The sequence below is a fragment of the Rhinolophus sinicus genome, chromosome 15 (genome assembly GCF_057876585.1).
Source record: "Rhinolophus sinicus isolate RSI-liver-muscle chromosome 15, RSI-T2T, whole genome shotgun sequence".
Lineage (NCBI taxonomy): Eukaryota > Metazoa > Chordata > Mammalia > Chiroptera > Rhinolophidae > Rhinolophus > Rhinolophus sinicus.
In genome coordinates, this window is record NC_142515.1 from 260,347 (window position 1) to 285,685 (window position 25,339).

At 56.9% G+C, this 25,339-nt stretch overlaps 2 protein-coding genes across 4 annotated transcripts; one reads left to right on the plus strand and one right to left on the minus strand.

The window, feature by feature from the left end:
* Nucleotides 1-824: 824 nt before the first annotated feature.
* ZNF511 (zinc finger protein 511) lies at nt 825-4,589 on the minus strand. Of its 2 annotated transcripts, none has more exons than XM_074338757.2 (6): nt 4,353-4,589; nt 4,091-4,164; nt 3,586-3,787; nt 3,270-3,394; nt 1,976-2,122; nt 825-1,229 (listed from the first exon to the last, which is right to left on the minus strand). In XM_074338757.2, exons 1-6 carry the CDS (start codon nt 4,572-4,574, stop codon nt 1,151-1,153), a joined length of 849 nt encoding a protein of 282 aa, XP_074194858.2. In that variant the 5' UTR covers nt 4,575-4,589; the 3' UTR covers nt 825-1,150. The 2 variants fall into 2 exon arrangements, with proteins under 2 accessions (XP_074194858.2, XP_074194857.2); XM_074338756.2 differs by having other exon boundaries at nt 1,976-2,155.
* On the plus strand, nt 4,505-23,613 carry TUBGCP2 (tubulin gamma complex component 2). Of its 2 annotated transcripts, none has more exons than XM_074338753.2 (18): nt 4,505-4,646; nt 8,173-8,330; nt 9,204-9,332; nt 10,078-10,254; nt 11,370-11,529; nt 12,436-12,643; nt 12,823-13,022; nt 13,317-13,506; nt 14,027-14,172; nt 15,550-15,730; nt 16,047-16,227; nt 18,896-19,068; nt 19,275-19,403; nt 19,674-19,794; nt 20,377-20,520; nt 21,008-21,136; nt 21,696-21,859; nt 23,189-23,613. In XM_074338753.2, exons 2-18 carry the CDS (start codon nt 8,181-8,183, stop codon nt 23,322-23,324), a joined length of 2,718 nt encoding a protein of 905 aa, XP_074194854.1. In that variant the 5' UTR covers nt 4,505-4,646; nt 8,173-8,180; the 3' UTR covers nt 23,325-23,613. The 2 variants fall into 2 exon arrangements, with proteins under 2 accessions (XP_074194854.1, XP_019583877.1); XM_019728318.3 differs by having other exon boundaries at nt 4,602-5,262.
* The last annotated feature ends 1,726 nt before the right edge of the window (nt 23,614-25,339 follow it).

The following is a 25,339-nucleotide window of genomic DNA, read 5'->3' on the forward strand; positions in this document are numbered from 1 at the left end:
TTAAGATTTGGGCTGTTTCCTCGAGCACCTGGTAACCCCAAGAGTCGAATGCGTGAAGCTGCTGGTGTGATGGGCACCACCCTCCACACTCCCTCTCTCCGGGCTCTGGATGTGGCTCAGCACTGGGGCAGCAGCATTTGTGCCCGGACACACCAATGAGCCAAACCCAGAGCCTAGAACAGGAGTGGGGGGTGACATGGGAGGGGGGCCATGCTCCTGCTGGCTGAGCTGGAGCCCTCAGGCTGGCATAGCTGGCAGGGAAGCATCCCAGCCGCACGCCTGCTGGGGACCAGGCTTCTGGAGGGAGACCCTGCCGGGGGTCCCCACTCCATAGGCCTGGCCCCGAGAGCCCTTACTTTAGCAAAACAGCCGGTCCCGCCATTTCTGCCTTCCCTGCCATGGCTCTGTGTGTCTCTGGCAGTGTGCTCTCTCTAGCTACCCTGTGATCATTGATGAGGGGACCGCACCACTCAGAACGCTGCTGTTCCTGCCAGCCAGGCACCCAAGCTCTGGCGCGGGCCCCCTTCCTGGGGCAGGGGCGGCGGGACACCCCAGCTGGCATTCCTCTTTCCAGCACTGAGTGCCCTGCCCGAGGCTCTGGGAGGCAGCCTGCTCAGGCTCTCACTGCCCCCAGTTGGGGTTCTATGTGGGGAAGGGTGACCTGGAATCTCTCCAAAAGCCATAAGCTCTCAATGCGGTATCTGGCATCCTGCCCAGCCACCCCACCAGAGGCACCACAACCTTATCAATCTTGCTGAAAATGTGCAGCCACTGCTCGTTTCCCTGTCTAGTCCACCAACACAGAAATGACGAGAAAGAGACCATTAATGAAAAACCTTTGCTTTACATGCTTAGAAATGACACTCGTAGGGTGGTTCCTGCAAAGGGAGCTGGGCTGGTCTGCACATCTCAGCCACCGGAGCATGAGTCAGCATCGTCAGGAATCCGTGTCTCTCACTGCTGACAATGGGTATCAGCGTCATCGGTCCCCCATCCCCAGGGGACTGAGACACAGGGGACTGCAGAGGCCTCGTCTTGAGGTGGCCACAGCAGAAGGTGAGAAACAGAGCTTGCCACTGATACCATGTCCACAAAAGGCGCCTGTCCTGCCTCAGGCTGCTCTCAGGCCTGCGGGTTTGTGTCTCAGTCGTCACTGCTGTTTATTTCTTTTCTTGGTGCTTTTAAATCCTCGTGCTGCACCTTGCCCAAAACAGATGGTTGAAGGGATCCTGAAATGGAGAAAACCATCGTACTAAAGTGGATCATACCCTGTGCAATCAGCAGCTAATTCATAAGCAGCCTGTGCGTGTTTGCTTCTTGCTCGGGAATGCTCCCTCTCTCTGTGGAACATTCCGGACAATAGCTCTTCCTCTGTGCAGACTCTGCTCCCTTCTGCAGCTGGCGGGCTGCCTCTGACCTGCGTCCTGTGGGAGACTGGCTGGGACGGCATCACTCGGAGAACGTGGTGTGGAGGCCGGTTCCAGCCAAGCTCCCAGCACTGACGTCCTGTCACCCTCCATGTGGTGACACCCTATCTGATCACCAGCATCCATACTCACTCACTGGGCAAAGTCCAGGCAGCTGAGGACATAAGTCCATCTTCCTGTCGGTTTGGATTCATTAGCAATTTTTTTCATTTGTCCGATATTTTTCCCCAAATTAGATTTGACATCAAGTTTATCCCAATTAGAGCAGAGTTAAGACCAGAAAGACAGACTCACAGGTTGTAACTGAAGCTGTTATAACTGAGATTCTCCCTCTCCCAATTTAGGTGAAAAGGGGCCGTGCTTTGCATGCCTGAGCTACAGGCGTCGGAAAGCAGTCTGTAGGCGCAACTGCCCCAGACAACAGGGAAAGTCAGGCTGCCCACACCCTGGGCAGGATCGTGTCTCCTGGGAGCACACTGGCCGCTCACACCCAGAATTCTCCCCGTAAAGCAAATGTGCAGACCTGGCTCGAGACACCAGCTACTGACCTGTGGCCGTGGGTCCGCCTCTCACCCCTGGGTTCTGCGGGGGGCGCCGTGTGTTCAGAGCAGACTTCCATGTCTTCCCCTTCCAAAGGCAAGCTGCCCACCCCCAGGGCTCCTGCCAGCTCCTGCAGGGCAGCGGGCGGGCCTGGGCTGCGGGAGGTAGAGGGTGAGCGGTGGCCACACCTGTCCCCAGAAATGAACTTACCAGGAAGAAACTATTCTTTCGTGCAAAGGTATTTGAGAACTATTTTGGCATAGTGTAATTTTTGGGCTATCAGGACAAGGACAAAGGTTATAGCAACATTGTAAGTGAATGTTTATATGATAAATGCCACACTTTGTCAGTTTAAGTAGAACCACTACACTTTGCTTTTTAGAAATAGTATTTTTACAGTGCCATGTGGCAAATACCAACAAAAGGTGCCAAGTATCTTTTCATAACAATCAGTGAGAAATTTTCTAAAATTAACTACAACAGTGCGAGTCCCCTCCCTACTATGAGTGTCTCAACCCAGCATTAGTGGGTGTTTCTTCTTAAAATGACCCCTCAGAAAGGCGTGCATTCCCTTATACTCAAGACCTTATAACAATCTCTCTTATTGCAGAGGGTTCTCGCAATTACTTTACTTTAAACAGCAAAGTCCAGTTTGCGGAAAACAAGTTAGTCTGAAAAGACTTCAATTAATGTAATTTTAGATAGTTATGAAAGTTCACCTGAAAGAATCAGTTTTTAAAAAAGGCAAAGAAATGTAACACAAATTTAAGAATTATTCCTGGAGGCATTTCCCCACAGTGCTGAACAGTAATGAGTAATAAATGGCTTTGTTGTCAAGTTAGTCAACATACCAAACAGGACAAATGAAACACCAGAGGGCCTCACACTGGTGGGGGGCGGGGGAGAGGGGTGCTGGGACAAATTCACAAAGGCCCACATCAACATGTGATGTGGGAGCAGAGCTGATGTGTGGTGCAACTGAGGTACCACCTCGTGCAGTGAGTGCAGACAAACAGCGATGCCTTTAACTGCCCCAGGGAAGACACTGTGATGGCGCCCGTCATGCCCAGAACAGAGCCCAGGAAGCCAGGCTCTCCCTTTTCTGTCCTCCCTCTAGCAGGGGTGGCCATGCAAAACCTGCCTCTATTTGTTTAACCCATATTGATTAACAACTTGTCAGGGTTTCCGTTACCTGCAGCCAAACATGATATTAAAATGACCCTGATGCTGAACTAAGGCGTCTCTTCCTTGAAGTCTATACACTCAGAAAGCTCTTCTGAACTCAGTGGTGGGCACACATACCCGCTGCTTTTCTTTGGTTTGTCAAAGCGGAAGTCTGCAGGGTAGAGGTGTCGTCTCACCAGGTGATCCTTCCTGTCTTTGCTGGTCTTGAACTTCTCTGTGCAGCCTTCCACCAAACACTGATACTGAAGCAGAAATGGTATCACCTCCATCCTGACCCCTGGCACCCTCCCCCCACACCTGGAAGGGCACAGGGCTGGGGGCCAGGGGAGGGGAAGGTGCCCCCCGCCTTGCCCCTGACATGGAGAGCTGGGAGTTCTGACCCACCCAGGAAGGCAGCTTCAGTCCAAGCCCCTGGGATGACTGCCTCACCCACCATGTCCTGCCTCTCAGCCAGGATCTGGAACAAGGAGTCATGCCACTCCAGGATGTGGGTGTCCAGCAGGTGTCCCGAGGGGAAGGCCCGCTTGCAAAAGGAGCACACATTTCTGTGCAGAGCATGGTAGTGGTGCTCATAGGCCTCCAGGACGTCGAACACCTGGCAGCAGCCCGCCACCTGACACGTGAACTCGGGCACCCTGGCAAAGGAAAGTGCTGCTGACAAAGAACGTTAGGCTTCCTGTCCACAACTTCCCTTTAAGTGGCTTTATAAAGCTCTGGATGTTTCTCATGCAACCTCATATCTTTCTTTTTTAAGAATTAAAATTTCACAGGCCAGCTAGGAGGTGGGGAGACCAACGAAGCGGGGCTTGGACGGTGGTCCAGGCAGAGGGAGCGGTGGCAGGTCACCAGGGAAGGGCAGGCTTGAGGGACAGGTGACCCGGCCCAGAAAGGGGTGAGGTGGGGGGCGAAGTGGGACGGCGCTGCCCAGAGCCGCTCACCTGGGCCTCTCGGGGGGCCCCGCCACCTGCGTGAGCACGTCCTGGAGGTAGAGGTGGCGCTGCACGTCCCCGTCCTGTAGAACATATGTGTCAAGAACCCACAACTACAGGCCCCGCGCACCCAGACCCCGCCTCCCTCGGCCTTAGCCCCGCCCCCACCGCCATAGGCCTCCGCCTGAAGCCTTAGCCCCGCCCAGTACCCGCCCCCACTGCTTGTGCCCCGCCCCTCGACATCTGCCCTCTGCTTCCTCGGCTCACGCACCTCGAAGAACTCATGTTCCCGCGGGAAGCGCACCCGACGCGCCGCAAAGCGGAAGGGGGCGGCCCCGGCAGCGGGGTCCCGCTGCACCGGAAGCGGCTCAGTGGCCCCGGGTCCCGCAGAGAGGCGGGCGTGCAGCGCGGGCGGCAGCTGCATCTCTACGCGCCGCCGAAGCCGCCGCCGGCCTGCCCGGGGCCGCGCCGCGGTCGGGGCGGAACCGGACATGACGTAGCACCACTTCCGCTGCCGCCCGGGCTGCGCCGCGGCGTTCGGCGGGCTCGGGCTCAGGCGGTGGCGGTGAGTCGGGGCTGGGGGTCCGCGGGACCGGGGTGCGGGCCTTTCCTCCGCCCCCGACACCCAGCCTGCGCGGGGCGGAACCCGCGCTCCGGGGCAGAGCTGGGCTGTGCGTTGTGCCGCGGCTCCGGGCCCGCAGCGGGGTGTCGGGTGCTCCCCAAGTCCTGCCGCGCGGTTTCCGCCTGTGGGGGGCTCGCGCCCTCCCTCCCGGCCGCACCGCCGTCCCCTCGGCCGCGCGGCCTTTGTCTCCCGTAGGGCGGCCTCTGGGTCATCCTTGTCGCCAGACCAGTCACCAGCTGGAGCCAAGTGGCCTTCGGAAAGCTCGCGTCTAGTGAACCCTTGGCTGGAAGCCGTTTGGTGGCCTCCCCTGACCTCAGTCCCGCGGCCCTCGCCCTGCGTGTCCGCCTGTCTTTCCGGGGTCTCCATCCCCTGGGCCCCTGCGAGCTGCAGGGCGCTGGGCCAGGGGCTCACGGTGCGCGGCGAGGAAACCAGGGGGTCGCTGCCCGCCGGCGCCTACAGCCTGGCCGGAGAGAGCGGTCACCTGGCCAAACAGTCACCTGGCTCAAGTGGTGACGTGGGCACAGGGGGAGCCCACGGTGCCTGAGACGCGCCGTGGGGGGTGAGCTCCGAGCCCTCCCCCCGCCCCCAGGGCGCTCTGCACTGAGCGGGGCTCGTTCCCATACATGGCGATGGCGAGGAAAAGGGGTGCTGTTTCTTTAAGAAATTAAAATACAGTCAAAAATAAAAGTAGAATTAAAAACTTGGGATCACAAAATTCTGGAAGTGAAGGATGTTTGTGGCTACATCCCCACCCAGTTACCTTCGTGCTCAGGAGGAGGTCTGGGTAGATCCACACTGTTTTCATCTCTACTTTTCTGTCTCTGAAAAAGCCTTAGCGCTCTTGACATTTTTCACAAGTTTTAAAATGTTTTTCAAGCCAATTAGTGCAATTACCTTTCAGCTCTCAATGAAGATTCTTTGCCACTTCCCTCTGTGCTCCACTCAGTCACAGGGAAATGTGACGTAGGTGTGATTGCCCCCCACCCCCCACCCCCAGCTCACACTCAGTGTGGGGAGAAGTGAGTTCTGCTCAGGCAGAGTCTGTGTTGGTCAATTTGTGGTGACTAATGGGATCACCATCCAACAAGGTCAGGTGAGCTGTTGCAAGGCAACGGTCTTCCAAGTTGTTCTGAGTGGAATGCTGTTGGCATTTTGGGCGGGACACTTTTGTTGGTGTTTGGCCTCCTGCCCACTAACTCCAGGGCCCCACTTCCAGGCGGTGTGACAACCTCATTTCCCGAGGCCCCTGGGGGGGGCACTGCCTGCCGGTGAGAGCCACAGCTCTTGCAGGCAGCGGTCCCGAATCCACAGGGGACAGCAGGCCCTTGTGGTATTACTTGTGATGTGGGTGTCTGCTTTTCTACGACAAATGTGAAGTTTCATGAAGATAGTTTTTAAACAAACATTCACTTATGTGATCTGTCTTCAGAAGGGCTCTCTCCACCTACTCGTATCTGGGGGAGGGGTGTTTTCTTTTGGAGGTTAATGCAGTGTCTTTGCCACTTGTGTGACTGAGTGGTCCTCTGTCCAGTCGTTGCAGGACAACCTGCAGCTCTTGGGAAACCTCCTAGGATGTGGGAAAAACCGGTTGGTTGCCCTTGGGTTCAAAGGGGCCGTCAGTGGGGAAGTCCTGTGTTGTCTGTGTTTTGCTGGTAGTTTGCACAGCCTCGTTCATGGCCCTCTGTGACTGTGGTTTAGGATGCCGTCGTGAGTCAGATCGTTTTCCTTCTGCAAAAGCAGCATTTCTCAGGTAACAACAGACGTCGCCAGGTGGTTGGCCTTTTGTAGCAACAGCAGCAACTACTGACCTGCTTTTCTAGTAACAGTAGCTCAGCAACGTTCTGTGTGCAGCCTTTGTAAGAATGGTGGTGTTTACTCTCCGCAGCAGCTCTGTGGTAGGACTTACTACTACTCACCCCTCTTCGGGGAGCTTAGGGAGGACCAGCCCCCCGGGCCCTGCTGCACCTCACCCCATAACTGCAGTTGCCGTCAGCACCTCCTGTGAAAACTACACGTGCTCGAGACGCACACGGGCTCGTGCCTACCGCTCTGCCTTCTGTGTGGAGACGCCCTGCGTCTGGCCAGTATGTGGCGGTTCTGGGCCATGCACTGTGATGCTTATGCTCAGAGAATTTGTTTTCCACCCACAGGACTGTGGGGTGTGTGCTGTGTCTTCTCCACTTGACGTGGCTTGTCTTCACTGGAGCTATTAGCATAGGGGTTCATTGCCTTTTTTGGGTCCCAGAGCCTTTGAGAATCTGTTGAAAGACCCTCAGGAAATTCACAAATTATTTTGCTTATGGTTCCACGGGTTCTTTTGTTATTTGTGGATCCCAGATTAATAACCGTGTGTGGATACGTTGAAACGTGTGTGTGAAGCATGTGCAGTTTGCTCGTGTTTATTTTTTGACTGGCTTGAAATGTGTGTGTGAAGCATGTGCAGTTTGCTCGTGTTTATTTTTTGACTGGCTAATTGCCCATGTGTGTCTGGCTACTCCCCTTTTATCAGAGCTGTTGATAATGGCTAACTGGCCCAGTCATCAGTGGGAGAGCAGAAGCCTGTGCAGGCCACTGCTGTCCCCTTGGGGACATCGGTGTGGAAGTCCCCATGCAGTCTGCTGCTGTCCGCTTGCTGGGATCTCAGTTGTGGCTTTGACTCCACAGGGTTATGTACGTAATGGTGAGACCTAGGGCGTCTGTCTGGTCAGCAGGGAACCCCACCCAACTCAAATGCACAAGAAATGTATAGCGATTTTACCAAAAGCTTCTGCATATAGAGCCAACCTTAGGCAAGAAAAGGAAATGTGCTAGGTACCAGAGTGCAGAGAGGACGCAAAACCAGAGGTGCAGGGACCTGCAGCGGAACAGCAGGCTCTGAGAACCAGGTGTGGGCCTGATGGGCTGGAGCTGGGGTCTTAATATCCATGCTTGGCTGGGGACAGTGGCTTGGGCTGTGCAGAGCTCCCTGCAGAGGTCAGGACCCTGAAGGGCCAGGATCACTGTCTGCATAGCTGGGACTAGAAAGCTCTGTCTCCCAGCCAAGGGGAGCACCTCCCTGCTGGCCCGTCACCCAGGATGAGGTGGGCCCAGGCCTGTGAGTCCACACTCTCTGCCTCCGCAGGCTCCCTGAGGTGAGGCGTGGGCCTGGGAACTGGCCGGAGCCAGGGAGACCGAGGTTCCCAAAGGGAGCATGGCACTGAAGACTGTTCCCAGTAAGAAATGTCAGACCACACCAGTGCGCGCCACCTGGAGGGAACAAGCCCTCCTAGGACACTGTCGGCCAGAGGCCCTGACTGTGGCATGGTGTCCAGGAGGCAGGGTCCTGCGGGCCGCGGGATGACCTGGTTTCTCAAAGACCTGACATGGGCCAACTTGGATTCCTTTAAACATGTTTTATTTATAGGGTTTAGATTTTATAAACGGCTTTCTTCTGACCTTTAGGAGAACACAGTGTGATGTTGTCTTGCAGCCACGACGATGAGTGAGTTTCGCATTCACCACGATGTCAACGAGCTGCTCAGCCTCCTCCGTGTCCATGGAGGCGATGGGGCCGAGGTTTACATCGACCTGCTGCAGAAGAACAGGACCCCGTATGTCACCACCACCGTGTCAGCACACAGTGCCAAGGTGAGGGCCCCTGCCTGGTGGTGTGCTCCACACACAGCTCCCCTGCCTGAGCGGTGGCCACGGCGGCGCCCGTGATGGTGTCGAGCGGACAGCATTTGCTGGATGCTCCCCGGGGGCCGTGTGTTCCGCTCAGTACAGTGGCTTTGGCTCCTCGTCGTCCCTGTCGTCCATCAGCCTCATACCCCGAGTGGATGGGGCTCGGGGAGCCCTGGCTGTCGGGCCTACCTCAGAGCCCAGACTCAGCACCTCATTTCTCTGACAGCTGTCACATCGTGACACAGACGTCCCTTTGGATGAGAAAGGAAACTCCTGGATTAACCGCACTAATCCCTTTAAAGTGGATTTTTTCTTTATTTAAAATACATGTAATTCAAAATTATAAATCTGCAATAAAAGCTAGTTTTAGAACCTATTTCAAAACACATTGTGAAGTTTCATTTATTTGAACAGCCTCGCAATGGCACGAGCATGATTAGAAAAATTCAATGAGCGGAATAGAGTTTAGGACACAAAGTTGTATTTAATTTATTGTAATGGGGGCCATTGTAAATCGGCGAGAAAACACAGCCCCTGAACCTGTACATACTAATGAATGCCAGAGGGAGCAGGGTGAAATAAATGTGTAAACTACTAGGAAATATAAAAGTGGTTATCATGTGACCTACAGCTTAAGAAGTGCGGACTGAGAGAAAGCGTGTGGTTTACGTGTATTGTGAGGAAAACGTGTCTGATGAGTCTTCTCTGTCTTGTCTCAGAGATAGATGTTTACTTAGCCTCCCGGATTTTACTCTTGGTTTTGTGTTTAATTTTCTGGGATATATTTTTAAGTTTCTATACTATTGTCACTAAATCACTTGTATTTGTGCTTTTGAGGTTAAAATAGCAGAATTTTCTCGTACTCCAGAAGACTTCCTAAAGAAATATGATGAACTGAAATCTAAAAACACACGGAACCTTGACCCACTAGTGTACCTGTTGTCGAAGCTGACGGAAGACAAGGAGGTGGGTTCTCGTGCTTGATTTCGGGGACTTCCTTGCAGTTGTTCTGACAGGTGTGGCACAGGTGAGGGGCACCTCCAGGTTGGCTGTCACTGGTGCCACTTCCTGGCGCTGCCACGTCTGCTCTTGGGGATGCGTTCCCTGCCTCGCACCAGCATGTAGGCTGGCACCTAGGGATGTATTTACGGTGCATCAGCGTGAGACTAACTCACGGAGACAAATACGAGAAGTACTGACGGTATTCACGAGGGTGCTGCACTTTTTGTTGGCTCATGCCGTGCTTTTTGTCTGTCTTACGCTGTGTACGTGGTACATGTGACACTGAGGAAAGCAGGTGTGGGTCTGGAGGAGCCGGGGCCCCTGGGAGCGTCCAGGAACACGTCAGGTCCTCCCGCTTCACAAGCCCAGAGTCTGTTCAGGATGAAGGCGCGAGGAGGCGCATGTTGGCTGCCAGCACTGGGGACAGACAGAAGGGACCAGTCAAACATAGAGAAAAGGCAGTGCCCTTGGAAACAGAGTTTGGGAATTGATGTTAGGACAGCCATAGGGTTTCCCGCCTTGCAAGTGGGGTACATGGCCTCTTGTGGCAGGAAGTGCTGGGAGACCAGACTGCAGCTCGAGGATTGACGGGGAGCTCTGCTCTCACCCTCCACGTCGTCCCTGGGGGTGGGAGAAAGGAGTGGGGTGGCCGTGTCTGGCCCAGTGCACCAGAACACAGCCAGGGTGACGCAGGGTTTTGTGTGTTCAGACTCTGCAGTATTTACAGCAGAATGCCAAAGAAAGAGCCGAGCTCGCAGCCGCCGCTGCAGCCAGCAGCACCCCCAGCTTCAGCGCCCCGGCCACGGCCTCCAAGATCTCCATGCAGGAGCTTGAGGAGCTGAGGAAGCAGCTTGGCAGTGTGGCCACGGGCCCCACGGTGCAGCAGGTATCACGCCCCGCTGTCCCCGGGCCCCGCAGGGCAGTGGGTGCCAGTGGGAGGTGCGTGTCTTGTGGTTGTGTGTTAAAGATGAGTATGAACGTGGAGACGCTGATCAGGATTAGCTGCATGTGGTAAGGACCCTAGACACGGGGTGGACAAACAGGAAGGTTCTGAGCCGCCCAGGGCAGTCTAGTGAGTTCCGCCAACGCAACCGTGACTGCCCATTTTCCTCCATTAGTTTTTGACCATTTTGTCTTTTTACGACTATTCGTTAGAGATAATTTTCCCTAGGTCATTTTCTTTTTCCTGTTTGTATTGCTTTTCCTTGGTTTTGATTTCTCGTCCTGTCCTCTTCTCTGAATGCACGTCTGCCTTCTCATGGCACGGCCTCTGTGGCCTTCCAGCCCCCGCACAGTTGTGTCCTTGTGAGAGTCTGAGCTGAGCTTGTGCTTTTCGAGCGCGGCAGCTCTGACAAGGACCTCAGCCAGCGCAGGTTGGGCGTGTCCGGTGTCCCGCACCTCATGCAGGCCTCACACCACTCCCCTCCTTCCCTGTGTGATGGACGAAAGCACATTTGCATCTGCCTCTCTCACCACTCCTGAGCTGGTGCTTCTGAAGGCCAGGCTGCCCTGATGGCCCCAGGCGGCCTCTGACGGCCAGTCCCTCGGGGACCACTGCTCCATGCATGTGCCCAGGGCCGGCCTTTCTTGCTGCCATTCTCTCCATCTGCCCCTTGTCCCCCGAGGGGCACCCCCTTCTCCAATGTCTGTCACTGGGGCCGTGTCTTCACCCAGCAGGTCACGTCTAGATTTCAAGCCACCAGGAAAAAGCAGTTGAGACTCTAGGTGTCCCCAAGGAGCGGTCTACTCTGGCCAGGTGCAGCCTGTTGCTGTTCCTGATGTACTGTGGACCCCGCACACAGAGAACCTGTCAAGGGACGGTCCCCATCTCTCTTGTCCCCAGTCCCTTGCATGTGCCGGGCATGGAGACGTTCGTTTCGACACGTCTTTATTGAACCTCACTGTGTGCTCAGGGATGGACCTTTCCAATGCTGTTGTTGTTAGTCTCACGTACTTACACTAAAAGTGTATCTTTCTTTGTTTTTTAAATATTCTCACCAGTCTCTGGAACTTACAAGAAAGATGCTTCGAGACAAGCAGAACAAAAAAAACTCAGGCCAGCTCCTCCCCATCTTCCCGGCGTGGGTGTACGAGCGGCCCACGCTGGTCGGGGATTTCCTGACTGGCTCAGGCGTGAGCACAGACACAGCTGTGCCCATAGGTATGCGGAGCGTTGAGTTCTAACTGCCTGCGTGGTGACGCCAGGGACAGATGGCCCTGTGCTCAGAGCCCGTCCTACGTCAGCAGGCAGATGTGTGAATGTGGGAGGGGGGGCTGCTACCAGCAGCGTTTTGCAAACTGCAAAGTGTGGTGCGGTGTCAGCCCACACTGCCAGGCTTTGATGTCGGGGTGCCCTGGGCTTAGCCAGGTGCCCCGCGAGGCTGGGCTGGGGTGCCATTTCTCAGAGACACCTTTCTCCTGTGCTGCATTCCCATGGCTCCCCATGCACCGCCATCTGTCCCAGTGGGTGTTGGGAGGACAGCAAGTGTCAGTCTAGGGCTGGTCGCTACCTGGGCGAGGAAGACTTTGGTGGCAGCCCTGCTCAGTGGCCCGTGACTGTCCTCAGGTCCATAGGGTGGTCATAAGGGAACCACTTCACACTGCGTTTATGATAGAAATTGTCCGCATTTTAAAGTTGTGAAAGGAAACCTTTGTATCCCAGAGCCACCCGGCCTCACAAGTTGTAGGAAACGCTCCCAAAATACAACTCCCATTGGAAGTGTCTTTGGATCCTGACTGTATCCTTTCGGTGTCGGGCATCCCCCTGCGTGCAGTGGGCGTCTTTTGCTCTGTGGCTCTGATGAGCTGGTCCAGGCCCCACCTGGCCTGCCGGCGTCAGCGCCTTTCCTCCTGGTGGCTTTAGAATCCGAGCCTTTGGTGCCCCAATGGGGTCGATCAAGGCCACATGAATGACGTAGTTTTATGTCCACACGTATTTGCGTAAGTTCCATGGAGGCAGTGAGTTAATGGGAGTTTCCGCGGGTAGATTACGTCAGGAGAAAGGCCACGGGAATGCGCAGCTCTGGCCAGGTGAGTGGCCCCCCCAGCTGGTGTCTGCATCCCACAGGCTCGCTGCCCCTGACCTCCCAGGAGTCGGCCGTCGTGGAGGACCTGCTGTACGTGCTGGTGGGTGTGGACGGCAGGTACATCACCGCCCAGCCCCTCGCTGGGAGGCAGAGTCGAACCTTCCTTGTGGACCCCAGCCTGGACCTGTCCATCAAGGAGCTGGTGAACAGGGTCCTCCCAGTGGCTGCCAGCTATTCCACCGTGACCAGGTGGGCACTGCTCACAGGCATCACAGATGCACTTGGCCCCTGGAGCCCGTTGTGACCCAGCTTCACTGGCTGCTGTTAAAGGCCTGGGCTAGAGCATGAGTGGGCGTTTGCTCTCCTTGGAGGACGGGCTTGCAGTGTCTCCCCTTCTCAAGCCCAGCCCCTCCCTCCCTCCCTCGCAGGTTCATTGAAGAGAAGTCTTCCTTCGAGTATGGACAGGTGAACCACGCACTGGCGGCCGCCATGCGGACCCTGGTGAAGGAGCACTTGGTGCTGGTGACGCAGCTGGAGCAGCTGCAGAGGCAGGGCCTGCTGTCACTGCAGAAGCTCTGGTTCTACATCCAGCCGGCCACACGCACCATGGACGTCCTGGCCTCCCTCGGTACGTGCCCGGCCACGAAGCCCGTGTGGCCCAGCCCGGGGCTGTGAGTGTGAGACTCAGCGGGTCGTGTAGGTGGGAGGGACCTCCCAGGCCAGGGTGCCAGTTGTTCGTGTCTTACTTTTGTCACCAGGGTGGAGAGGCCAAGGCCTGTGTTGCTTCACGTTTTACTAATTTGGGAGGAAACATCGAGGCTCTGGTGGCAAACCGGAGCGAGGTCCTTGGCGTGACAGTTGGAGGTGGGACACGGCTCTGCCAGGGCGCCCCTTGTCGGCACTGAGTGGCTCCTCCTTACAGCCAGCTCGGTGGACAAAGGCGAGTGTGTCGGGGGGTCCACCCTGAGCCTTCTCCATGACCGGAGTGTCAACTACACGGGGGACAGCCAGGCGCAGGAGCTGTGCCTGTACCTCACCAAGGCCGCCAGTGTGCCCTACTTTGAGATCCTAGAGAAGTGGATCTACAGAGGGACAATCAACGACCCGTACAGGTGGGGCTGGGGGCCTGACGGGGCATGCGTGGGACATGGGAGCAGGGCTGGCGGCTCCAGCAGCTTTTTCCATTTTGTGGGGGATACGATGATGTTCTGAGTGGGGCTCTCAGCCCGAGCGTGGGCTCTCGTGTGTCGTGTGTGAGCACCCAAAGTGCCCTGTCACATTCAGGTCCATCTGTTGGTGTTTCAGAATAAATCTGGGGGCCGGCACGGTGCTCCCCAGTGATCGGGCAGCAGAGTGCAGTGTGGTGGGCGTGGGGGGCACATTTAGTCACGGGGCTCGGAGGTGAGAGTGGAGACACGACATGAAGACGGGCACACGTTCCCGCGTGCATCGTTCTGTTGCCCGCTCCCATAGGGATGAAAATAGAGACCCAGTTTCCCTCCAGCTCTGTGGCCCGAGTTCTCTGAGACTCGGGTACACCCCTGCCCCGAGGGAGGGGCAGGGACGTGGCAGCAGCTCAGCCCGCGGAAGGTGCTGGCTGCTGGCGGCCTGAGCAGCCCCCATGCTTCTCAGCGAGTTCATGGTCGAGGAGCACGAGCTGCGCAAGGAGAAGATCCAGGAGGACTACAACGACAAGTACTGGGACCAGCGCTACACCGTGGTCCAGCGGCACATCCCGTCCTTCCTGCAGAAGATGGCGGGCAAGGTCCTCAGCACAGGTGACGCGCGGCCGACCCCGCCCGCCAGCTATGCGCGCGTCCTCGTCCTCTCCCTGGCGCCGCGCAGGTGCCACTGCTGTGCCGTCTGCTTCCTGGACGCTCTGCTTTCCTGGCCCTTGTCTCACAGGGGCCTTTCCTTCCTCTTTACTGTTTAATTTCTAGAACTCTTGCTACTTAAAGGAAAACTGTTCTCTGCTCCCAGCACGTGTCGCGCCAGATGTGTGGGTTTTCCACACCAGCACCCCGCTGTCCGGCTGTCTGTGACACCAGCTGGTGGCCCACAGCCCCCTTCAGCCCTGACACCGGCTGCCCCGAGGTAGCACAGGCCCCACGGGGAAGGAAGGAGCTTGCCCCCCCGAGACGGCTCCCACCGCACACTCCACTCACAAGTCCTGGCCAGCCAGCTATAAATCGGGGGTTCCCACACTCCCCTCAGGTTCGATCATTTGCTGTAACGGCTCACAGAACTCAGGAAACTCACCTACTAGATGACCGGTTTATTACAAAGGGCACAGGTGAGCAGCCAGATGACGAGGCCTGCGGGATGAGGTCTGGGAGGGTCCCGAGTGCAGGGGCTTCTGTCCCGGTGGAGCTGGGGGCGCCCCCTCCCGCTGTGGGTTGTCCACCAAGCCAGAAGCCCCAAGCCCTTCCTGTGGGGCGCCTGTGGAGGCCCCATCAGGTAGATGCGGCTGATGGAGTCCTTGGCTGCTGGTGAGGAGTCCCCCCCAGCGCCTCCCCTCCCCTGGCCTTGGGGGTCAGCTGGAAGGTCCAACCCTCTGATCTGGCTGGTTCCTCTGGCCTCCAGTGTCGTCCCCACCCCCCATACAAGAGTCACCTCATTAGCATAAACTCAGGTGTGCTTGGCAGGGGCTTAGGAAAAACAAAATTATCAGGGTGTTAGGGGCTGGGTGCCAGGAATGGGACGAACACCAAATTCATGTTTCTCATTACGTCACAGGATCACACACACCACGAGGGCAAAACCATCAAGGACACAGGCCCCACTGGGCTGACACTGTGATTGCAGCCACTGTGTGAAGTTACTCCAAGACAGGCTGCCAGCCAAGGTGTGGCAGTTTGGTTCTGAGAGACCAGCTTTGTGGGACAGGGTCGCAGGATGGCTTAGAATCTGGAGCTCACAAGGCCTCTTGAAATTGTTTCTGCGCCCTTGACTAGGAAAGTCCTCTGCAGAGTTGCACTGCTCCCGTCGAATAGGTGGTGGTTGTGTTCCTGTGTGTGGGGAGAGCGGTTTCCAGAACTGGCTGCGGTCTTCTGCCTGCGGTCCTCCAGCCCTGTTGGGGCCACGACGTCTGAGCCTCAGGCCTGTGATTCGCTGTGTGTGTAACACATTTTAATCTGCCCTCCATCCCTCTTCAGGAAAATACCTAAATGTGGTCAGAGAGTGTGGTCACGATGTCGCCTGCCCAGTGGCCAAGGAGGTCATCTACACGTTGAAGGAGCGGGCCTACGTGGAGCAGATCGAGAAGGCGTTCAGCTACGCCAGCAAGGTGCTGCTGGACTTCCTGCTGGAGGGGCAGGAGCTCCTGGCGCACCTGAGGTGAGGCGCGGGGCGCGCGTGCGAGCCCCAGGCTCCGGCCTCACCGCCCCGCCCCCGCCCGCCGCTGCACGGGCTCCTCTTTGGCAGCGCGTCCCGCCTCAGCCTGGCACGGAGGACCCGTGCCCCTGCCGAACAGAGCTGCTCATCTGCGCTCAGGTTCCGCTGACCACTGGTCACCGCTTTGAAAGGCAGCTCTGGGCACCGGGCCTAGCTCCCTGGCCCCACCCACAGCGCCGCTGGCTGGAGCCGGTGCGAGCCCGGTGCTTTTGTCCTCCAGCGTTCGGCAGCCTCGCCCACGCGCGCCCTTCTCCCGCAGGTCCATCAAGCGCTACTTCCTGATGGACCAGGGAGACTTCTTCGTGCACTTCATGGACCTCACGGAGGAGGAGCTGAAGAAGCCGGTGGACGACATCACGCCGCCCCGCCTGGAGGCGCTGCTGGAGCTGGCCCTGCGCATGAGCACCGCCAACACCGACCCCTTCAAGGACGACCTCAAGGTGGGCGCGCGCTGGGCACGCCGGAGGTCTGCTAGATGCTGCGGCGCTGTCCTCCATCGGGTGTTAGGTTTTGAGCAGCCTGGGGCCGTGCTGTGTGACCCTTTTAACCAGCTGCAGGAGTCCGTGTGCTGCCTTCTGAGGGCCTCCCTGTCGCTGTTCTCAGGAATGCTGGCCTGCCCTTCTCCGGGGTGTCTGGCTTCCATTCTGGGTATTACTGGCCTTGTCAGGATTGGTGTTAATTCTTTAAAGGTTTGGTGCCATCCATAGTGAAGTCGTCTGGTCATGGGATTTTCTTTCTTGGGAGGTTTTCGATGATTTCTTCAGTGTCCATACTAGTGACAGGTCTGCCGATTTGCAGTGTCGTCTGTCAGTTTGGTGGTTTCTGTACACGGAGGCATGCGCTGGAACCGGTCGTCCTAATCCTTGTTCCTCTGTCAGGCCAGCAGGAATGTCCCTGCTTTCACGCCTAAGTTTAGTATTTGAGTTTTCACTCTCCTTTTTGTAGTTAATGTAGCTAAAATTTGTCAATTTTGTTGATCTTTCAAAGCACCGACTTTTGGTTTCACTGATTTTCTCTGTTGTTTTTTGTTCTCTCTCTCTGCTCTTACCTTTACTGTTTCCTTTTTTCTGCTACCTTGGGTTTAATTTCTTCTGTTTCGGTCCCTTAAGTTGTAAAGTTAAGGTGTTGACTTGGCAGTCTCGTTGTTTTAGCGCAGGCGCTTACAGCTGTAATTGCTCTCTGCACACTGCGTTCACTGCGTCCCATCATTTGTTGTGTTTTCGTCTCCACTTGTCTCAAGGTGTTCCCTAATCTCCTTTGTGATTTCTTTTTTGACCCGTTTGTTTTACGTTGAATTTTCACGTGTGTGTGAGTTTCTGATTTTCCTTCTCTGCCGATTTCTGCCTTTATCCCATTGTGGTCAGAGAACAAACACTCTGTGATCTCGATTTTGTGAACTTGACCAAGGCTCATTGTTTGGTGGCCTCACGTGTGGTCCAGCCTGGAGGTCCTGGTGCTGTTTGGGGACATGCTCTGTGGATGTCTCGTGGGTCTCATCTTCTGTTCGCTTGTTCACCATTATTGAAAGGAGAGTATGAAGTCTCCCACTATTACTATAGGACTGTCTCCTTTTAAGTCTGTCAGTTTTTGCTTCCTGTGTGTTGGGGTCTGTTGTTAGGTGAGAGAGTAATTTGGTAGGATAGATTCCTGGAAGTGCAATTTCTAGAAAATATCTGGCCCTTGTACAACTAGACTGCCCTCAGGAGCATCTGTCTGAGGCCTGGGCCCCAGGAGGAGAGGCTGTTGTCTCACCTTCGCCACCTGATGGCAGGAGCAGCTGCTACGTCCAACCTGTTTGTTAACTGCGGTGTTTTTATTCTTTGTCCTTCATGGAGGTCGTTGTCCTTCATGTTCCGTCACGTTCCTTTTACCAGTTTATAGGAGCTCTGTCACACTGTCCCTGGCATGTAGTTGGCACTTAATAAATATTTGAATAACTCGCGTTGTGAACTGTACTACTTGCCTGTAATGATTATTATATCTTTCACCAAGTGTGCTTTCTCTTTTGGCCTGGGCCTGGTGCTTATTGTGGTAAAAGGCTTAAGTCATAAGGAATTCAGGTTTATCTGACTTGCCCTCATAGTTTCTCATTTATGCCATCAGGATTTTTTTTTTTTTAAGATTTTATTGGGGAAGGGGAACAGGACTTTATTGGGGAACAGTGTGTACGTCCAGGACTTTTTTCCAAGTTAAGTTGTTGTCCTTTCAATCTTAGTTGGGGAAGGTGCCGTTCAGCTTCAAGTTGTTGTCCTTTCAGTCTTAGTTGTGGAGGGCGCAGCTCAGCTCCAGGTCCAGTTGCCGTTGCTAATTGTAGGGGGCACAGCCCAGCATCCCTTGCAGGAGTCGAAACCGGCAACCTATGGTTGAGAGGACCCGCTCCAACCAACTGAGCCATCCGGGAGCTCAGCGGCAACTCAGCTCAAGGTTCCGTGTTCAATTTTAGTTGCAGGGGGCGCTGCCCACCATCCCTTGTGGGAGTCGAGGAATTTGAACTGGCAACCTTGTGGTTGAGAGCCCGCGCTCCAACCAACAACTGAGCCATCTGGGAGGCAGCTCAGCTCAAGGTGCCGTGTTCACTCTTAGTTGCAGGGGGCAGAGCCCACCATCCCTTGCGGGACTCGAGGAATTGAACTGGCAACCTTGTGTGAGAACCCACTGGCCCATGTGGGAATCAAACCGGCAGCCTTTGGAGTTAGGAGCACGGAGCTCTAACCGCCTGAGCCACCGGGCCGGCCCCAGGATATTTTTTAAATAATTCCTCTGTGATTTTTTTTTCTGCTTTCATGGGAAATGGTTTAATTTTAGAGTTAGGATTTATCAGATGGTTGGGTTTTCCCAAGCCAGCCCCTGAGGTTTAGAATCTGCATTTAGAGGAACTTACCTCAGCCCTGGGTTTGTTTCTGTAGCTCATGACACAGGGTGTGATGGGGGTCAGGGCTTGATGCTTTTTTTCTTTAATGACACATTTTAAATTTAAAAAAATGAAAAACGTTCAGTGACAGTTGACATACTGTACTGTGTTAGTTCCAGGGGTACGACGCAGTGGTTAGACATTTATCCACCTTACCAGGTGGCCATACTTGGTGCTTTTTGTTTCTCTTCCCCAAGATCGAGCTCATGCCTCACGACCTGATCACTCAGCTCCTGCGGGTCCTGGCCATTGAGACCAAGCAGGAGAAGGCGATGGTCCACGCCGACCCCACCGAGCTGGCCCTCAGTGGCCTGGAGGCCTTCTCCTTTGACTATGTCGTCAAGTGGCCCCTGTCGCTGATTATCAACAGGTGAGTGCGGGTCCCTCTGGCACCACCTGTCAGTCGTTACTCAGGTTTGTCAGGGAGGGAGGTGACTCCGCTGCCAGCTGCCTTCTGTGCATCTCCTCATGCCTGGTGGGCTCCCCGGCTGCCTGGAGTGCCATGGCTACCGGGCTGGGCCACTGCCCGTGCCCTGAGCCTCCCTGACAATGGCTGGTGTTGTGCTTCCCCTGCAGGAAAGCCCTGACCCGCTACCAGATGCTCTTCCGGCACCTCTTCTACTGCAAGCACGTGGAGCGGCGGCTGTGCGGCGTGTGGCTCAGCAACAAGGCCGCCAAGCAGCACTCCCCTCACAGTGCCCAGGGGTATGTCTGCGCTGGTCCCTTAGTGCGGCTTGGGCACACACATGGCTGTGCAGGGCCGTCACCGACCACAGGGGACGCTGGCACAGCCCCGCAGGCGGCCAGGAGCGAGAGCCCTTGGAGGACCTCAGGTGGCTCCCAGGCTTGTGTGCATGGAGCCGCGACCGTGGCCGACCCCGTGTGCGCCGCAGCACTCTGCATGCCGGGCCCATGTCTGAGCCGCTGGGGCCCCTCGGGCTCCCCGGGCATCTCTGACGCCTTCGCCCCGCCCAGGTTCGCCGGCGCCTTCACCCTGCGGCAGCGAATGCTGAACTTTGTCCAGAACATCCAGTGCTACATGATGTTCGAGGTGCTGGAGCCGACCTGGCACGTGCTCGAGAAAAACCTGAAATCCGTGAGTTTTAACCGGATGTGCCATCCAGGACGTGTTTCAGAGGGGACGTGGGGGCCAGGTGACAGGGCATGACTGCCAGGAGGAATCCTCTTGCAGAGGCGGCTTACAGCCTCCTTAGCAGGAAGCCACACCTTCTGCAGAGGCTTGATGAGGGGGTGTGGGTGTCAGCATGGGTGGGTGTGGGCGTGGGTGGGAGTGGGAGCGTGTGATGGGAGGGTATGGGGGCTGCTGCTCCCCACCACCCCAGCACCCGGCTGTGGGAACAGCGCGGTGCCTGGCCCTCTGATGGAGCTCCAAGCCCCTCAGAGCTGGGGGGTGTCTGGGGCCTTTCAGCCAGAAATCCCAACCGGACCGAGTTCCGGAAGCAGGACGTACCCAGTAGCAGTGTTTGTTTCCTTCCTGCTTCCTGTCTGTCAGACTCTAAACCTTGGACTTTGGGGGCCTGCTCAGTATTACTGTCATTGGCACTGTGCAGTTTCCCCCCAAAGGCCACAGGGCATTGAAGTGGGAAACGCCAGGCTGTGTGAGGCGGGTGGGGCTGCCTCCGCTGGCAGCATGAGGAAGGTGGTGCCCTGTCCCCAGGCCTCCAACATTGACGACGTGCTGGGGCACCACACCAGCTTCCTGGACACCTGCCTGAAGGACTGCATGCTGACCAACCCTGAGCTGCTCAAGGTCTTCTCCAAGCTCATGTCCGTGTGCGTTATGTTCACCAACTGCATGCAGGTGCGTGTCCGTCGAGCCCACCCGCCGCGGGCTGGGCAGGGACCACCGGCCACACGGTCTGTCCTGGCCATTCTCTGAACACCTTGCATCCTTGTTGTCAACTTGAGTTACTTGATTCAGTTTTTATTGGTCACCTGTCACAAGCAGTTGCCCAAAAGCTGTGGTACAGGAAATCAGTGTCAGGCAGCAGGAAGGGTGACGTGGGGGCTCAGCAGGGCTCAGAGCGCTGGGCGCGTGTGGCCTGGTGGCTGGCGACAGAAGGAGCATGTGAACCCGATTCCTTAGACATTTCGGAGCCATACTGCATTGCAGATGGGAACACCAGGAAAAGAAGCTTGAGAAAAATCAGTCTGTAAGCCCTGGACGGCAGACTGGAAATGGTGTGGGCCCATCCATAGCCCTCTGCCCCGTGGTCGCAGACGTGCTATGGGAAGCATTTCCCTGCGGGTGACGTGGTCTTAACGAAAACGTTTCTTCCTGCCCCAAGAGGTTTACACAAAGCATGAAATTGGACGGTGAGCTGAGCCGTCTGGCGCTGGAGCATGGCACGATGCTGGGGCCGCCCACCGAGGTCGAGCGGGCCGAGGAGCGCGTCCGGAAGGAGCGGGCCAGGAAGGTGCGTGGCCCGGCGGTTGGGACACCCTCTGTTTTCCTGGGAGAGCTGACAGTGCCAGGATTCCAACACTTAAAACCAAACCTGCAAACTCTCATTGCCACCTTCCCTTTGATTAAAAAACAACCATGTTAAAATTAGGTTCCAAAAACAAGCCACAGAAATCTCCTTCCCATCTCACCCGAACCTCAGCCCGACCGTGCTCCGGGACGAGGCCACTCTTAACCTGCAGAGCAGGTGTTGCGTTCAGGGGTGAGCGAGGGGATGTGCGCCATGGGCCCTGGTTACCGTCCATCCTTAACTGGACAGTCACGCTCAGTGGGTGCCGGCGTGTAAGGAGTCAAGGTGGGGCGGGCACCAGCTGAAAAGCGCAAGTGCATCTATTCTGTGGTCTCAGGGGTTTTTATGCTCTAACTTTATACCTTGTGTCACTTGAAGACTTTCTGAAACCCATTCATTTATTAAAAAAGAAAAAGGAAGGGAAAGTCAAGTTAGGCTGCTAGCGAGGAGGGCCCGACCCAGCGCCCTGACCAGGCTCACGGTGCCCGACTGTGTCTCCCAGCACCTGGCCGAGCATGTGGACGCAGCTCAGCTGGCCTCCAGCTTTGAGGCCACCATCAGTAAGTTCGATAAGAACTTCTCAGCCCATCTGCTTGACCTCCTGGCCCGCCTGAGCATCTACAGCACCAGTGACTGTGAGCACGGCATGGCCAGCGTCATCTCCAGGTGGGTGTGGCAGCTGTCCCGTCACACGTGTCCCTGTCCCCTCGTGCCTGCGAGGCCCAGGCTGCCCCCGCCGGCTCCCTGCCCTGCTGCCTTCTCTCAGCTTCACCCCTGTGAGGCTGGGTCTGCTCAGGCGCGAGGGCATCTGTTGAGGCCTCCTTATGCCAGTCACTCATCTCTCCCTGAAGTGACAGCGCTCGTGTGTCCCCTGGTGTGTGTTCACTGGCGTGTGCCTTCACCAGTGCGTGGTAGGCCTCCCTGAAGCGTCCCCCACCGTTGGTCCCTGTCAGTGGGCCAGGCCTGGGTCAGCCTCACTCAGGCTGTGCTCCGAGCCAGGACCCTGGTAGAGCACCCTCCTGGCCCCCCCACTCTGGGGGTGCACAGCAACAGCGTCACCCCCATTTTCAAATGAGCAGTGAGGAGGCCGCTGGGGGAGGATGGGGCCCAGGGTGCTGCCACGCCTCCTGCTACTGCCTGGGCGAGGGCAGCAGGCCAGGAAGGCCTGGGAGCAGTGTCGTGGAGGCAGCGCTTACTAAACCTGCAGGGTGTGGGCGCTTGGGTCTGGCAGCACCACCTGTCACCACCCTCGTGGGTATGACAGTGCACCCCTGGAGTGCCTGCCCCCTGACTAGTGGCCAGCCTGTGGGTCCCATGGGCAAGCGGGAGTTGACAGAGTCCAGGGGCTTGTGGGGAGCTACTGCACAGAAGCGGGGAGGACAGACCTGCATGGTGGCCACCGGGCAGACAGGCCAGTGGGTGGGGTGGTGACTCTGGTGCTGGCGGGTTCCCGTAGTGTCCTGGACACCTGGCTCCTCCTAGGGGAAGCAGTGGGTCTGCCAGGCCCAGCTTTTCACAAGGAAGGGCTGTTCTCCCCCCCCCCCTGCCCCCACCCCGGGAAGGTGCCACCACAGGCATCTGGATGTCCTGGGCACTGGGATTCAGAGGTACCCCCAGCCTGTGCCACGCTTGGGCCCCTGCTGCTGAGCATGGCTGGGTGACAGGAGAGCCCAGGATCTGGGGCTGGGAGAGGGGAGACCAGTGCTCTGGGCATGGTTCCCCTTAACCATCTAGTTAAAGGTCTCAGTTGTCTTGTTTTTAGTTTTGTGGGTGTTTTTATTCTGATGTCAGTATTGCTTGAACCAGTGAAGACTGTAGGACTAGAGGCTTGTGTGTGCACTTACATGTGCACATGTGTGTGCATGTGCTGGTGGCTCAAGTGCCCCTTGCACCCAGTGCAGAGCTCCCGACGGGTTGGGAGAGGGGTCCCAGCATGACCTCCCTCAGAGACAGCACCCCTGCAGGAGGAACCACAGCCCCGCCCCCACCCCGCAGGCTAGACTTCAACGGCTTCTACGCGGAACGCCTGGAACGCCTGTCTGCAGAGAGGAGCCAGAAGGCGGCCCCCCAACTGCCGGCCCCGCGCGGAATCCCCGCACCAGCACCCAGGGTCGCTGTCACGGCCCAGTGAGGCCCTCGGGCCTGGTACCTGCCACAAAGGAGGAAAGGAAGTGCTGGGTGCTGCAGACAACTGAGTTCCAGGTTCTCAATCAGACGTCCCTGAAATGCATGTGCTGTGTGAGCGTTCAAGTCTGAAAGGTGCTTGCTCGGCTCCCCTTTGTCGGCTGGTTTCTCCTCAGTGGCCATCTGGACCACAGCACATCTCCACAGGGAGCTGATCTGTGAGCTCTCTTAAATGGAGCAGGTGTGCTTTTTTGGCTTTTGTTTTTTGGCTTCAAATAAAGACAAAGTGAAAACAGCATTTGCACAACAGGAAGTTAATTGCCAAGATGCCGAGGGGGCATCAGACCCCGTCTGCTGCCTGCACGTCCACACCTGGTCCTGGCTGGGGGCTGGGGGCTGCTCCTGGCACTAGGGGGCAGCAGCTCCCCATCCTGCACAGGTGGAGGGTAGAGGTCCTGAGACATGCCCAGGAAGGGCCCCGGGCTGGCTGAGGCTGCTGGCCCAGATAGGACAGGGCGCCCTGCTCCACAGGTGTGTGGCTTCCCCCTCAGGCAGCGGGTGGCATGCCAGCTCTAGGTGGGACACTGTCACGAGCATCTCCATGCCCGTCTGCTGGTGCTCCCAGCCAAGTTGCCCCTTCCTGCTGGATTTCATGTGTGTCATTTTCAAAATGCAGTTCCCATCACCTGCGCCAAGTGGCCTTGGCAGATGAGAACCAGAAGCAGCCAGGCGCACAGATAGGGTCCCCTGGGGCCTGGGTGTCAGCCTGGCTGCTGCCTTGCAGCACTGGGCAAACCACAGACGGACTGCTCCCCCTTCTGATCTGCAGTGTGTGCCGCTTGGATCTGTGCACTTATCTGCCAACCCAGGTTGCCAGTCACAGTGTTTGTTCTGCGGGTGGGGCCTGAGCAGAGGAAGCCACTGACTGTCAGTGAGGGAGGGCCTCCTGCAGGGCCCCGAGGCCAGAAACCCTGTCCCTGTCCTGGGCTCAGGACAGCAGACTTTCGCCCACACCTCCAGGCTTCGGGTGGTGACAGCAGGGGGGCAGCGCCTGTGGGAGGGGGTTTGCGGGGGATGAGTTGGGTGTGCCTGTGGGCTACCTGGGGGTTCCTGCATCAGAGCAGGGGCTCTGGGTCCACGTTGGTCCTGGTGGCTAATGGGGTCCTGGTCGGTGAGCTGCAAACGGGTCTGGTCAGCTCTCTGGAGCCGCCCGTTCACAGCAGCTTGTTTTTGCCTGTACAGGACACACTGCCTTTGAACTTTTGCTGTCAAGTGACTTGGTCACAGGACTAAGGAACAGAAGTAAAACTGCCAGGGGGTTTTTGGGTTCGCGTGGCACTTTTTTGATACCAAGTCATGCACAGGCTCTGGACAGGAGCCCTCCCCAGAACCCCCACCATGGACCCAGGCCCAGCTGCTGCACCCACACTACTGGCTGCAGCCAGGATTTGGGGTGCTGCCTGTCACCCCAGAATCCCTGCCTTTTCTTTCTTTTTATGCCATTTACTTTGGGGGAAATCATGGCCACTGAACTTTGACCTCTGGTCTGGAACTTCCTGTGGTGTCCACCACACCCTCTCACCTTCGGCTGTCCCTGGGGTGGGCGGTGTCAGGAACGGGGCTGGGGCCCCACAGGCCGCTCAGGGCAAGCCCACTTGGTTCAGCCATAGGAGGCCTGGCTCCCCAGGTGGAGAAGGCTGATGTCAGGCCACGGAGGGCAGAAAGCAGGGGGAGGTACCGGAGGGGAGTTGCAGACCATGGGCCCTGGGAGGTGTCCCTCTGCACACGGTGCGGCCTGTGGCCAGTTCCCCCACACACAACCCCCAAGCCTAAGGAGGCTGGTAGAGCACCCCCCACAGGGCTGGTTCTGTGCTGCAGGAGCTTTCTGTTCCCCAGGAAGTCGCACCCCACCCTTCAGAGTATTTCACAAGTCACTTCCCCTCCAAGGCACGCCTGGCCAGCCACCTCCCCACTGAGGGCCCAGCCTTGTCTTCTCACCTGCGCAGTGGGGAGGGCTGAAAT